Genomic DNA, 15,957 nt, shown 5'->3' with positions numbered 1-15,957 from the left:
GGACTTCCTTGGTCTTATTTTCAGCAGGTTTTTAGTCCATACTTCATCTTGTAACAAAGGTGCAGTATTTATTGTGTGAACCTGTGGTCTTAAGTGCAGCTGGAGTTCATCGGAGCAGTGAGAGGACAGTCTATAGAGGAGGTTTAGGGGTGGCACGAGGAGGGGTCTAATCCTGCTAACACTGTTCAGGATCGTCTTAATCAACGGGTCACTTTCCTCTCCCGGGACCTTAGACCCTATGGGACGTCCCCCCAGCAGCATGGAGCTCTAACAATAGGGAAACTGATGACCCCACACTACTTTGACAAGTCTTATCTGGAAAATGAATGGGCTTTATTGTGTTATGAAGCAATAGCACTCAAGGATATATACAGCAGTGAACTAATCAAGTTTTATTCCATATGTTAGATAAAATATGTCCTTTTGGCTTGAAACATGTAGACTTCTGCATTTTGAATCAAGATTGGCCAATGAAATATTTACTGATGTTGTTATTGTGCTTGGATCAAACCTCTATCAGCAGATCATGTTTTATTGGACTTGAATGAACCTTAAATTCGGTGTAATCTCAAATGCATATGTTGTATAGTATTTATAATAACCCATTTACATATAGTAGATTATGACATTATTTAACTGTAAGATGTACATTGAATTTTTCATCGCCCAGCTTAATTTGTTTGTTGCTCTTTTGTTTTTGGAGTTATTCAAGTACAATAAATAGTCTTACATAGCTCTCATAGCTTGCCTGAATGTCACACATTCGTTAAAACTAAGTGCTTTTGAGTTCTCTTGTGGTCCCATCACCAGGAAATGCCGAGAAATCCATGTTCAACGGCGCTTGTGTTTCCTAAAATGCGCGAACATATGATTCACACAATCTGCTTCTCTGTCCACAACATCTGTTTGGTGGGAGTGACCTTTCCCCTTCTTCTCCCCCTCATCCCCATTCTCATCCTCACCCACGTACAGTACACACACCAGCTGTCCCACCGTAGGACGTTCTCCCAGGGCAGGACGTCATTCTCTCACAACACCTGTCCCGTTCTTCCCGTTCAGCTCACCGGTTTGTACACACAAACATTTACTCTAAGAGGATTACATCCCCTCCCGGGCTGTATCATTGTCGGGGCGTGGCCTAACAATCTCCCACAATCCCTTAGCCCGATCACTCTCTCTATGGCTAATCCTCAAGTGTCTTACTGACCATGGATGACGAGCAACACTGTGGTTCAAACTCAATAAATGTGTGCAGTAAAGTGGAGATTTAGGGCTGAAAATAAACCTGATGCTGTACCAAAATATTACCCAAAATGAGTCACAAATACTTTGCATAACACTAAGTTGTCCTCAGTTTATACTATACATTTTGGGCAAGTACTTGTTGATTTACAGTGTAATATTGCAATAAATGAAACAATATTGGTGATGGATCTGCCACCAGCTCATCTCCATTGAAAAGTTATTGCTTTGCCTGGAATGTCCCACAGTATGGCATTAAATACCTCTATCAGCATTTATTCACCAACAGATGTTTTTATTGCTCAAAACGACTACGCAAAAACACACATTCTCATCGTGTCTCCACAGAGCTGATTCGTAACTCATCCCGGTGTCACTGTCTTCAAGGAGATTAATAAGCTTAATGCCATATTGTGCATATCATTGCAATAGTTAAGTAATAGTTGGTTTACAATGTTGTTGAAAGTAAACGTCAATTTCGCTCGTGCTCTGAGGATAGTGTGTGTCCATATTCACTGGTTGCGTTTACATTTGTTTAACTTTGTGGAGTGTCTGTGGCCGTGTGACGAAGCGCTGAAATAAACCGTATTGTTTCTTAGTGTGTGTTCGGGGTTGAGCTAACATCCTCCTCTCCTCTGCCCTCCGTCACAGCCGAGGACTGCCAGCTGCTGTCCCGGATACCCAAAGTACGCTGCCTCCGAAATGGACGCAGAGAGGGTAAGTCTATGAGCAAATCAATCAATCAAGCAAACCATTATGAACACTTTGCTAATTAAGTATAGGCCGGTATGCAACTACAGCCTGGGAACCTTTCCAGCTATTATCCAATAAAACCAGTACAGTTTTCAGGATTGGAACAGGGTATTTACACGTTTAGCTTCCTGTTTATATAAGTGTCATTTTGAGGACTTTTTACAGTTCAAAAGTTAAAAAATCTCTGTTATGAATTGTTAATTGCTACGGTGCTCATATTAATCACTCTACTCAAAAACAATAAGTCCTTTGACATACATACCAAACTAATGTTTCTATTCTATATAGTACATTTAGAGACAAGCTGTTTACTTCCTTGCTTTCTTGACCTCTATGGCTACTCAAATTAATCCTTAAATGAAATTAACCTTAAATACCGAAATACTTGGCTAGCTAAAGTAGTCAGATCACTTTGTACTCAGCGTCTACACTTAATCTACTCCTCCCTGCTGAGAAATGTCTGCTCTACCTACATGGCAACTAAAAGCATGGATACAATTCAAGTAGTCTAGAAAAGTGTCTAGAAAAATTAAACTGAGATTATTTTTACCACTGTCAAGGCCCTATCCCACAACTATTCTCTCATTCTGTCATGTTTTTTTGTGATACCGTTATTACTTTTTATAGTTTTGTAGTTTTAATTCTCTCATAAAGAAAATAAGTACATCATTGTGTTAATTTAATATTAAAGCAGATGCAAAAAGCAATTAACCTGTAGCGCTTGCAATTTTAAATTGAATCCTGATGTAAGTAATTTAAACAGATGCTGTAATTAAATGTTAAAATCCAAAGAGAAATCACGATTAAAGAAAAAAAAGGCATCCTTTCTAGACTACATCATTTAATAAAAATTATGTCGAGCATCCCACTTAGATGACCCGCTCCTCTTCATTTTCTATTGGTGGTAAATCAATGTCAAATGCCCACACTTAGCCCGATGTCTTGCCCTGCAGGTCTGATCCGATCCCGCGTGCGAGGGGCCAACTCGGCCTCTGCCTCCGTCCTCACCTTCTTGGACTCTCACTGTGAGGTCAACACTGACTGGCTGCAGCCCATGCTCCAGAGAGTCAAAGAGGTACGGAACTACAAGGCATCGATTTGTACTATTAGTTACTCAATGGTTTGCTTTATAAGTGCATTTATAAAGCAAGATACACCTTCAGGGTTACAGTGGACGACAAGTTTAAAGGAGACATATTATGCTTCTTTTCAGGTACTTAGTATTAGATCATCTTTTACATTTTGTTCATAGAAAACCCTAACATTGATCTAAAACAGCTTAGTAATAGAAACAGGTCCATTGACATTGCGCCGTAACAGTTACATCTACATGTTTTTACATTTGAAAAATTGCTATGTGATTTTACGTGAAAAGTTGCTACGCATTTTGAACCCTACATGTATTATTCTGAGTCATAATTGTCCAAATGATACATAAATAGTACAGAGATGTTGGCGGGAATCGGGGGTAGATTAAAACAGACTCGAACCACAGTTGCAGGACAATACAGGATAAGGATTAATTAGCACCAGCTGAGAATCAATCAAAGTATAACATTGAGTAAACTAATGATGAGGAAACAAGGGTAAAAGCTCATTGTAACAAAGAGCCTGTGTGTTACACTAGCACTTTACACTTTTCACTGTTTGCACTTTAAATCACATTTCACTTTTATTGCACACATCACTTTAAGCATCTATTAGCACTTTAAAAAGACAATTGCACAAAATTTATCATAAATATTTATTGAAGTAACGTCTCTTTTTATCACATTTTTAGATCTGGTGCACAGGGGCACTTTAATTGAAGCCGTCTGTCCTGGAGGGAAAAGGGAGATAAATTAAATAGTTATTAATTGGTTATGTGCAAGATATAGTGCAATATGTGTTGAAGATGTTTAGGTGTTTGTGTTTTAATGTAGTTTGTTTTGGTTTTAGTGAATTGTGTATGGTCACTTCCTCTGGTCTTGTGTCCAGGAGTCATAGGGTTCCCTCTTCTTCTTCTTCTTGGTTTCTGTTTTATGGCGAATAGCACTCAGCATTTAGGTGCATTTACGCCACTTACTGTATTGGAATATGAACCAGAGGTCTCTTCCCAACCCAAAAATAAATAAAACAAGATATAATTAAAAAAAACTAAATTCTGTTGATTTAGGCCTGACTCATTCAATAACCTAATTAATGTCTTCTGCTTAAACCATTTGAATATGTTTTGAATACTGACGTCCATATGCCCCTGGTTTCTCAACTCATTGATAATACACTGTTTTTTCTCTCTGTACTTGTCACACTGAATGATGGCCTTGCTCAATTGACTCTTCTTCACTGTTATAAAGGCTTCCCGCCAGGAACAAGCTCCGTTATAAGGGTTCCCGGCTGGACCAAGGCAGAGGAGGTGTAGGGGAGCACCATAGAGTTGGCACAGGGGTTTAAGGGTTTTTAATCATTATTAGGTGTTTTTTTAGGGTTTTATGTATATATTTGTGTTTAGTTAAATGTGTATGTGTTGATTTGTTTTTATGGTAGTTTTAGTACATTTTTATGAGTTTATGATAATGTGAACATCCCTGTCAATTATTTATAGTTTGAACAAATTGTGTGAACAAGATAAAAGGCGCCTGTATCATCATTTCTTGTTCTGCTGCTGGAGAAGACACAGCTCTTTGCCTCCATACTTTTGTACATGCACTTTATTTTTGATTGAAAATCTTAAATCCCCTAAGTTAGAATGTATCCATAAATTAACTGGTTCTAGGACATAGGTTTCTCCAAGAAAAGTTGATACCCAGATACCAATCAATATTCAAACTTGTATTGACCTTGTATGCTCATTTGAACAAGCATCAATACAGAATAAATAAATAATAATACATAAATAGGAAATTGGTCCTTTCCCGAATAGTCTGCCTGGCTGTTTTGTTTGGTGTGGCTCAGTCCAGCACATTTTCAGCTCAGTGTTTTGATTGGTGTCCCAAACTGACAAGTGTGTGTCTACCACCCGGGGACTGCTTGCACGCTGGGTTATTTTTGATCCAAAATCCCCATATTTTTTTCACACTTTGGAAGATCCCTCTTTTAGTCGCCACATGCAGCAAATTCAATTATACAGCCCACTGGGACACCAAAGCCACAGTCGCACAACACTATGCAAAAGGGAATGGGTGAGGACAGGATTCATTATTGCAAGGACCATGTATTTTGTCCATTTTACCATTTTATTATTATTATTTTAACATTTCAAAAACTTTTGACTCCAGACTCGAGAAACTTCTTTGGAAACATTTGCTTTATAAATTCCTACCACCACAATGTGCATAATATGGGCTGAAAGTGAATTTACCAGATCTATGAAATGACTTAATCACCTTTGTCACTTGTAGCCTTTGGGGTCACACTTAAACACTAGAACAGAACCAGAACAGGACCAAACCAAGACCACGCCAGGACTAAACTTGGCTCATACCAGGACCAAACCAGAACAAGTGTGAATCCATTCGTATTTTCAGAACCACTGCATCATTTCTAGACTTTGTGCATTGCAGTTAAAACCCAGGCATTTGACGCCACATCGGCAGAGACTGGACTGACTGCGTGCTTGATAGATGGTGAAATAGCTCTTGGTTGCTCTGCTCTCTCTTGAGTAATGGTGTTCCTCTGGCCGCCCCTCATGTTACTAATCTCTGACACAGCTCCAAAGGCACAGCTGCTCCTAAATCTTCAACCATCGTGCTCCATTTTTCTGGCTCTGAAGATACTCGATGTGACGCGGTGTATCAGTAATCACCTCTCTCACTCACAGACTAAAAATGAGGCCTACTCCCATTTACTGCATTGCAACATCTGGTATTATGACTTTTATTTTCCACTGGGATATAGCAAAATAATATATACGCTATAGCCACACCTGCTTGAGTAAATAGCTGTATTTCTAGTTCTGAATGAGCAAAGAGGGCGTGAAGTAAAGTTGAGTCTTTCTCAAATCTTTGATAGTGAGTGACCCATGGTTCACCAGTAAATTTACAAGACATTTATGTACATTTTAAGGATTAGAAAATATATTTTAAAATACGAATTAATAAAATGCATCCCATACATTAAACTTATACAGTGTTTACTTATAATTATAATGTTTTTACCAGGATTGTAGTAAAGTCAGTTGGGAGTTTTAGCTTAAGTCCTCATTGTTCAAGTAGTACAAGTAACTTACGATTAGTCTGGGTCAGGTTCAGGCCTCCTAAGTGGAAGTCCGAGTCCTAATCCTACGAGTCCAAGTCAAGTCAGTATCAATAAGTCCAGGTCTAAGGTCACAAGCCTCAAGTTCCATTAGTTTTCTTATTACTTTACTCACTGTGTTCTCTCAGTACTCTTACAGCTTTAACCAACCGTTAAACTTAAAATTATCATTTAAAAACATGTTTATAAAAGCCAAGCTGTAAATAGTCAAGTCCAAGTCGAGTCTTGAGTCATCGTTTGTGTTGTATTTTATAGAAATATGATGCAGCACGTTGGAAACACTTTTTGTTTATGAAATATGCGATACAAATAAAGTGGACAGGACTGAAAAACGAGTCACAAGTCCAAGGCCGGTATCCCTCTGTTATTTACATTATATAAGAAACTTCAAACGTCAATATTTTGTTTACATGAAGGTATTATAGAGGCAATCTGAATTTACTTCATTGTAGTTTTTAATGCCACCTTGCATGACCTTGAATTTGGTCTAAAAAGTCTAAAATAAATCTTTGTAATTTCCCCCGCCCACCAAAAACCTATTAACTTGTTCAGACGCTAATCCCAAACAGATGAATGACCAGATCAAAGGCTGAATCAGTAATTAGTTTTACTCAGCATGGCATGCGCTCCAGGGCATGTCACAAATGTAAACAGAGATTTGCGTCAAAAAAGCCTACGTCCATTTACCGCCCACAGAAGATGCGACCACGTCCACAAAGTCACAAGTGTCACCTCAGATGGCAAGAGCTCCATCTGTGTCTGCGCGTCAAAGTCCACATGCAAAACAACATTTGGCTATTTGCAATACACGGGTGGGTTTGTCGGTTTAGCGAGATCTTGAGAGCCAAAATTGTGGATTTTTTTTTCAATTCAGCGTTGATGCTAATGGATTTTAGGGCTGGGATGCACAAGGCATTTGAACTGTGCCAGAATCACAAATTCCACGACAATATCTACTACGTATTTTCAATTTATTTAGGAACAATGCACATTAATCAACTTTAAAAGAATGTTAATAGCTCTAGTTAGATTAGAGATGATTTCCATTGGTTCCAAAACGTTTCTGATGGATTGTAAAAATGAGAAAGATATTTCTGTCCTTATTGCTGGTTTAAGAGAACTAAAAACAAGTCAACGAGTAGGAAAAATCTGGTACCCCTCCTTTACGTAAGATCAAGCCACTGCATATCCTGAGAATGGAACCCACAACCTCCACCACTAACCCCTTCTCCACTACAGCACTTTATTCATTTGTATTCAGACTTGTTTTCGCCCACACACTGTTGATCATCTCTCTCAGCATTCAGTCTGTCAGAGGCGTTAACAAAGCCATCACAACTGATTAACAAGAGTGTAGTTGGATGGAGGAGCTGTGAATTTCTACTGACCTCGGCACACTTGAACGCCTCACGCACAGATCCGAACACAATCTGGATGAGTCACTACTGTTCACGGTCAAGGAGAAGGTAGACAAATACAAACACAGAATACTCACTGCAAAGGGTACTGCTGACTGTATGAGATGTCCTGGTTTAGCCTCGGTGTAGTCCTGGTCTTGGTTTGGCATGGATCTCGTTTAAGTCTAGACCGATTCTGACCTAGTCTTGTCTTTGTTCAGACCTATCATTCTGTTTACTTGTCTATTGTTTAGCTTTTCTACGAAATGGTGTTTTTGTTATGTTGTATGTTTGGTTGCCACATGCTGAGATTTGAATTGCTTTTGGTTACAACTTTTCACAATTGTTTTGTCCTTCAACAAAGTAACATACACTTGGAGTAAAACCAGAGAAAACAAATGCTGCATAATGATAAATACATTCCGCAAAGACTGGTGTGTCCACTTTACTCTGAACACTTGATATTTGGTTACGGTGTCAAAACTTTGTGACTTTGACTTTGCTTTAGCGGTTTTTATTTTTCATTTTTATCATCTCTAGTGACTGTGTTGATACCAGTTCTTCATTACTGGCAAAACTTAATTATTACTTAAAAATGAGGCAATATCGAATTTTGATACTGCAGACTGTAATCATGCCAGGTAATATTCTTTATGCAGGTAATCCATATCCCAAAGTATCCTGCATTTTGTGTTGGAGGTTATTAAACTTGCTTTAATGTTAAAAAATGAAACCATCTAAAATAATATGGTTCATTTGTTTGCTTTCTTTGCAGGACCATACCAGAGTAGTGAGCCCGATCATTGACGTCATCAGCCTGGACAACTTTGCCTACCTGGCTGCCTCTGCCGACCTGAGAGGAGGTTAGTCCATCACAAAAGTATGATCTAGGAACAGCTGATAAAATATACAAAATATACTCAACACACTGTTGCATTACATCGCTTGGATTCTCACCACCGGATTCTCATGGGAAAATGTAGAAAGTTCACTGTACTATGAAAAATTGTACATTTAATTCTAACATATGAGGCTGTAAAAAGTTTTTTGACAGCCACAAATATACAAGATAAGAATTAATGCATACTAAAGATTTGTACATATATTCCATTGTAAGAAAAAAGAAAACAAAAACAAATGAGTAGGTTAACACTGCCCTTGTTACCAGGGTTCGACTGGAGTCTTCATTTTAAATGGGAGCAGATTCCCATCGAACAGAAAATGGCCAGAAGTGACCCCACACAATCAATCAGGTACAAACACTTTGTAAATCTGCTATTAATACTGCTTCAACTCATATTCTTTGTTGTACTTTCATAGAAACAATAGCTACTCGAAATTCAATTAAAATACATTTATTCATGTGGTAGTGGTAGAACACTTCTCTCTATTAGATTAATGTTTGCAATGTTGTATGACCAGTTTGGAGTGCTTTTTAATGCTTCAGTACCCAAGGGTGTTTCTTTGTGTTATGTTTTTGATGATGTTGTAAAAGCAGCACTTTGTCACAAAAACAGACGCTGTCGTCATCGATAAAACATTATATCGATTGCAATCCCAGACAAAATAGAGCGTGCATCACTTTGAAACGCTTTTGGATGGCAGTAGATTGTATTTCCCCGGCTGACAAAGCTTTTTGAAAGCTCTTCACATACACGGAAATTATGTTTATTAGAGCTAAGAACTAGGCAGAGGGTTCAAATATCTACTTCTGCCTTTCACAGTTTGAAAATCAGGTAACCCGGCTTTAATATAAAATATGTTGATTTGTTTTTGATAATTTCAGGACTCCTGTGATCGCTGGTGGAATATTTGTGATGGACAAGAGCTGGTTCAATCACCTCGGGCAGTATGACACACACATGGACATCTGGGGAGGAGAGAACTTTGGTGAGAAATACTTGCGAAAAGAACTTGTGTACGCAAGGTCTTCACATAAAGTACACTACACATACTTTATTGACCAAACGGTAATACATTTATGCTGCAATGCGTTGCAATGTGCTCAGCAGAAATGAGGACTATTGATTTGAGTTAACATTATAGAGTTGAGAAAATAACGCTGTGTTCCTGTTGAGCTAAACTTTGCAAAAGTATTGGTATGATCTGAGCTCCCTAAATGCAATAATCCAATCACATTTTAGAATATACTGAAGACTTGAACAAAAAGTCATAAATAGTTCATTATTTTATTGGAATAGTGGCTACTTGGGGATGAATTTGGAAGCAAGTGTAGATCTATTAGTCTTTGTATGGGTTTATGTGGGAGATGATCAATAATAAAACAACAATATTTTTATGGAAAATATTCGGCTAACATTTTATCACCTTGCCTTTATAGATTTCTCTATCTAGAAAGCAAACTATCCCCATAAACACGGATTATTAAAGCGGGATTGCATTGTTAAAAAAAAGTGTTACAATAAGGTGCATTTTAACTTTTTTGTGCCATTTGATACACTTTTAAATACAATATTGATCAAGTAGCGCTCCATTAAAAGTGCCCTTGATAACGGCAAGCAGCAGGGCCATAAATCTGCTCCGGAACATCCTTCACTTTGATGTATGTGTAAAAGATAGTAAGGCATGATATGGTGGAGTGTTCACAAACTGTGGTTGTGTAGGATTTTGCAGTTGCGTTTTGTACTGTCTTTTGACTTTGCTTATAAGACCTACTTTAGTCTGGATTCATTTGAGTTTTACGGGTTTTATTTAGTTCCAAATTAAAGGCGCAATGGACAATTTTTTGGCGATTTGAGAACGCAGGCGGAAGTGCGCATGCACACTCCCCGTGCGGACTGATACTACACACACGTGCGTTTGTTTATCAGCGCGACGGATCACATCGCATCTTTCGTCTCCCGTAGATTTCAGTCTACTTCTGAGTCAGCTCGAACTGTCTTTCTCCGTCTTAATTTTGCCCCGTACACTGAGGGAACTATATTATGATAGATCCATGCGCTTAGACACGCGGAAATGTGGGACGAGCGGTAGGTGCGTTTTATGATTGATGCGTGGCAGGACTACGTGGCAGGACTATCGGCAGTCCACGCCACGAGGAAATAAGACTCAGATTTATGCCAAAAAAATCGTCCATTCAACCTTTAAGCCAATTTTAGTCCTGTGTGTACTTGATTGTTTTTTTTTTTTTTAAGTGAAAGTTTCTTTTGTCCATGTTTTTCCATGTTTTATACATATACATTTGAATAGTTCTATCCCTTCTCAGATCACTTTAGACCTTGTGAGCCTTGTAAACCTCTCTTTTAAATCTTGAATGTGACGTGGAAACAAGTACTTGATAGAGATGTTCCTATAATTCAGCCTCAGTAACTGAAGTATTCCAACATCGACTTGTGTGACGAGTGAAAGAATAATTAAATGTTAAGCAATTCAAAAAAAATAATACGATTAATTCATCCAGGTTTAGCATTTATCGAATCTATTTAATATGATGATTTCATGTGTTCAAATCAAATATTAATAAGTGAAAATGATGCTTGATGCTTGATGCTTTGACTTTTGACCCGACTGCACTTTTCCCCATCACAGAACTGTCTTTCCGTGTGTGGATGTGCGGAGGCAGCCTGGAGATCTTGCCGTGTAGCAGAGTGGGCCACGTATTCAGAAAACGGCACCCCTACGATTTCCCTGAAGGCAACGCTCTCACCTACATCAAGTGAGTCCAAAACACCGCATTTATGAGCTGCCAGGAGCTTTAATCTGCTAATCAGGCCTCCATCTCAGACATCACATGAGGAGGATTAGCCTAAAAACGAGGAACATTACACCAGGGTAAAAGTAGAAACAAGAAAACAAGTTACAAAACCAATGACGATTTAAATATACTCAATTTAGCATTATTTCAAAACTATTAAGCCGCTATGTGATTCATTTGTTAACCTTTATTTAACCAGGTTCAGCCCATTGAGATCTAAATCTCTTTTGCGTGGGTGGCGTGAAGTACGTGATAAATGTAGTATTTACCTTAGGGTGATATCATGATGCATTAAATAACAGATGGATAGCAGTGCAACGATGATGATGACAGAGTAGAAGTTGTGCCTCATGCTGTGTCTTTGTGGTTATTAAAAGAATGTCTAATTTCCATGTGTGTGATAGAAACACTCGTCGAGCGGCGGAGGTGTGGATGGACGAATACAAACAGTATTATTACCAGGCTCGACCTTCAGCCCAGGGCAAGGCGTATGGCAGGTCTGTACCTTCACGTTCATGTTTTTATTCAATACTGATTATATATTCGGTTTAGAACAATGTCAAAGTTAAAGAATGTACCTTTATGCTTATTCTGGAAAAGAATAACCAGAATAACCCTAACTTTAAGTCATTATGTTTGCTTCTCATGGGCAACTTATAAAAGCCAATTTGATATCTTCCTCTTAAACTAAAATGTAATGTAATGTGATGTAATGTCAGAAAGCAGCTGGACAGGGTCAGATGAAATAAAAGAACACTTGGAACATCAGTGACTTCATTAAGCAACATTATTTTTGCTGTCTTAATTTTCTTATTATTTATTCTTAGCATCTCAGACCGTGTGACTCTAAGGAGGAAGTTGAACTGTAAACCTTTTCGTTGGTACATGGAGAACGTCTATCCAGAGCTCAGGTACTCATTCTCAATCATACAATCTGGTCATACAGGTTTCTACATATTTGCGACAAGAATAAATGGTATTTAATTTGCTGTAGTTACCTATTAGAAATGTAAGTACAGCACAGTACAGTACAGTATAGTTTTAGTCACATTGTATACGCACACATTTTGTTTCTAAACATAAAAAATACACAGAAAATAATCAAAAAAATACGACTAAACGTAAAATCAAATAAAAATAACTTGTACTCTTACATTTTGACCTGAAATTAAACACTTGTGTAGCAGAATTACCGCAGCACACAGTTTTTTTTTATGTTATCCTCAAAACATATGTAATTATTTGGCAGAACACTAACTAAAGTGTCTGTTGTACTGTTTAGAATGTGTATATAATAGTTGAAAGAGTATGACTGAGAATAATGTGAGAACAAACTACTTTATGCAATCAAATGTGATACTAATGACCTGCGTGAGTGAATCTGATAAGCAACATTTCACAACACAACCTCTGCATCCAAACGACTGCTTTCCCTCCCACAACTTTTAACAGCATACTTTTTTACAAGCACATTATTTGGTGAAGCTCAGTTTCTCGAGGGGACGGCCAGCCTATCTCTCCCATCTGGTCCTTATTGGTGAAACCGGAGCCCTCATTTTGCCTGTGTGTGTTGGTCCCCAGGGTCCCGGAGCAGGAGGCCGTGTCCAGTGTGCTGAGACAGGGCGGACTGTGTTTGGAGAGCAGGGGCGCGGAGGGGCTCGGGCTGGGGGAGTGCAGGGGCATTGGAGGCAACAGACCGCAGGCACAGGTCAGACGTCACCGCTGATAATACAGTGAAGAGTCACAATAGAGCTGGGGTACAGTTGTAACGGAATGGGAATTAGGTTAGAATTCACTTTAGTTTACGCAATAACAGTAATAGTGTGGAATGGAAATAGCTTGATAATTGGGCTAGGTTAGGATTAGTCATGCTATCAAGAGATAATATAGAATGACAATTGTGTCCTTACTAAATAATTACCCAAATGGCAATTAGGGTGCATTCACTTTTGCACATCAAACTAAACCTGGACTTGTTTAGTCCCGGTTTGAGCTCAGTTTAATTCTAATGTAGACTTGATTTGGTCCTGTTTTAGTCCTGGTTTTGCACAGGCCTTGTCCACGTTTTGTTTCGGGTTTAGTCCTAGTTTAATCCCAATTTGAATGTGGTGTTTGTGCAACTGTGAGCAACCCTTGGACTAAACAACGGCTTGAACAGGACCAATCATGTCTACATAAGGACTAAAATGTATATGTATATGTTACTGTGTTGTGAAGTAAAGTGCTAGGTTAAAGAAATATTTATTGTAAGCATGATACAACATATTTGAAATGTTGAAACACTTTTATTGGTAATGTATGGTATTGCAATGTATGAAATCATTGTGTTAATAATTGATGTTTTATCTTTAATATAAACGTTACCGTGGATTCTGTTTAAATTGGTTGACACAAACCCATCACTCTAACCAGATAATATACAGTATCTCTATTCAACACATTTTGAAACCTATTGATATGTCTGTATGTATAAAATAAAACACCTTTTATCCGTCCCTTGTTCACCATTTTACCAGTAAACTAATCCTGTAAGCTTTATCCAACCAAAACAATCCCTTATGGTTCAATAGGGGCTTTCATTTTATCCCCTTCACTTCATTGTATCTCATGTTGCAAAATCTAGAGTCCTATAAATCTCAGGGTGAGGTCAGTCCAAAAGAATGAATGCTTAAAGCCCAGATGAATTTAAATGGTTACAATGTCAGAGAACAACTATTTCAATTGGCTGCACAAAGATAATAGTTTATTGGCCATTTGTTTTGTTTTATGGAGTGATTTAGCTTGTAAAATGCAATGCTTGGATCTGAAAGAGTTTGCTGGACCATTATGAATCTTTATTTTGTTGTGTGCTTTGCAGAGGTGGGAGCTGATAGAGCCGCTGATTCGGCAGCAGGATCTGTGTTTGGCCATTACAGCGTTCACCGCAGGGTCAATGGTCAAGATGGAGCCATGCAACTCAAAAGAGCCCCGACAGGTGAGAAACCATCATTAACATTTGTTTTTACTCTGTTCATATCTGAGTAGGTCCCAAGTTGTTTTGTTTATCATTAAGGCTACATTCAATTGTCCTGGTTTGGTCCTGGGTTTGATCCCGGTCTGTGGTCTGTTCTAGTCCTGTTTTAGTCCAGGTGTAGAATTTGTTTGTTTGTTTTCCTAGTCTAGGTTTTATTCCCAATTAGGTTATGATACATTTTGATAAGGCTTGTGTTTAAGGGTGCGATCAAACTTGCACAAATTCCACGTTAAAATTACAACTAAACCAGAACTAAACCTGGAACTAAACAAGAACTAGATCAAGGCTAAACCAGGACCCAATCAAGTTAAGAATCAAACTAAGGTCAAACTAAAACTAAACTAAAGTACTAAACAAGTACAAGTAGGAACGCACTAAAGTGTATTCAAAATGATGTGTGGACCCTCGCTGTGTGAAGGAAAGATTCTGCAGGTCTTTCCTTTCCTGCTGTCAGGTTGCATAACGAACACTGTTACCTTCGCCCTGTAACGTGTGCAATAACATTCTACTGGTCATATATTTGCTTCGACGTCTTTCTTAAGCATGGTGCTGTTTTAGTTAGTCTCATTTATCCCTTATCCATTTTAGATTATCTGGCATATAAACGCCTCCATAAAATCTCAAAGTTGCCACGTCCCATTCTCTTTATAGATTTTATTAATGGGTCTGAAGTTGACCTTTTACTGTTCAGTTGCACATTTGTGAGTAAGCTTTGACAGATGCTGAGCAGACTCTCCATGTCTGAGGCCAACGCAACATCAATCCACAGTATAACCAATAATGTTGCATGTAGCCACTTAAATAAGATGTCCAATTGTAATTACATTAAAATATATTCATAAATATTCAAACCTTAAAACACTGTTCAATCCTGGCCCCTTTCATTGAATAGAAAATCAGTCTATATTATTTTTTTCATATCATAGTCAGATCAATAAGTCAATAAGTTACAATTTCTCAGACACGAGAAACCTATACCGTCCTCATCCGCCTTGATAAATATTCAAATCTTACAACATGTGGTTCAGTCTTGGCCCCATTCTTTACTCAAGACATTGAATAGTGACTTATTAAGTTAAACCATGTGTGTATAGACCAATGAGTGCATTCAGGACGGTTGCCAGAACATCCTATCATCTTCTCCCTAAAGCCCTCTGCAGTCCTTTGAGGCATATTTGGGACATTCCCCATCTCCTTAGAAAAATATTTGACTTTTTGACTAGTTATTGTCTGATAATGTAGAAGTCTTACTCCCAGAATAGAGGATGATTGACAGTACTTCCTTTTGGGGGGTTAAATTGTCTGCGGGAATATCCATCAAAGGTCATGAGAAAAATACATTCATTCAATAATTTTCTATCGCTTGTTGCCTTTAGGGGTCGCAAGTGACTGGAGCCTATCTCACTGACTTTGGGCCTTAGGCGGGATACTCCCTGGACACGGGCCAGCTCGTCACAGGGTTAACACAGAGACATAGACACACAGAGAAACATTCACTCTCACATGAAAAAATATACTGGTAATCTAATGAACAATGAACAAAAAACACCCTATGTATTAATAAAAAATCATGACCTCTACTTTGTTATGCTGTTTCAAAATAA

General features: G+C 38.3%; 1 protein-coding gene across 1 annotated transcript in view; it reads left to right on the top strand.

Annotated features, from left to right (window-relative positions):
- galnt16 (UDP-N-acetyl-alpha-D-galactosamine:polypeptide N-acetylgalactosaminyltransferase 16) overlaps positions 1–15,957 on the top strand; it is a 30,582-nt gene that overhangs the window by 12,859 nt on the left and 1,766 nt on the right. The window contains exons 5-14 of the mRNA XM_072457247.1: positions 1,894–1,959; positions 2,949–3,070; positions 8,401–8,488; positions 8,794–8,878; positions 9,412–9,515; positions 11,175–11,301; positions 11,745–11,837; positions 12,168–12,251; positions 12,922–13,048; positions 14,198–14,314. Of these exons, the coding sequence (XP_072313348.1) occupies positions 1,894–1,959; positions 2,949–3,070; positions 8,401–8,488; positions 8,794–8,878; positions 9,412–9,515; positions 11,175–11,301; positions 11,745–11,837; positions 12,168–12,251; positions 12,922–13,048; positions 14,198–14,314 (1,013 nt within the window). The remainder of the gene's footprint in view (positions 1–1,893; positions 1,960–2,948; positions 3,071–8,400; positions 8,489–8,793; positions 8,879–9,411; positions 9,516–11,174; positions 11,302–11,744; positions 11,838–12,167; positions 12,252–12,921; positions 13,049–14,197; positions 14,315–15,957) is intronic.

The sequence above is a fragment of the Eucyclogobius newberryi genome, unplaced genomic scaffold (assembly GCF_026437365.1).
Source record: "Eucyclogobius newberryi isolate DKJ021-1_F unplaced genomic scaffold, fEucNew1.0.hap1 SCAF_21, whole genome shotgun sequence".
In the NCBI taxonomy this organism is placed as follows: domain Eukaryota; kingdom Metazoa; phylum Chordata; class Actinopteri; order Gobiiformes; family Gobiidae; genus Eucyclogobius; species Eucyclogobius newberryi.
The sequence above is the reverse complement of the archived record's forward strand: the minus strand, read 5'-3'. Positions and strand labels throughout refer to the sequence as shown.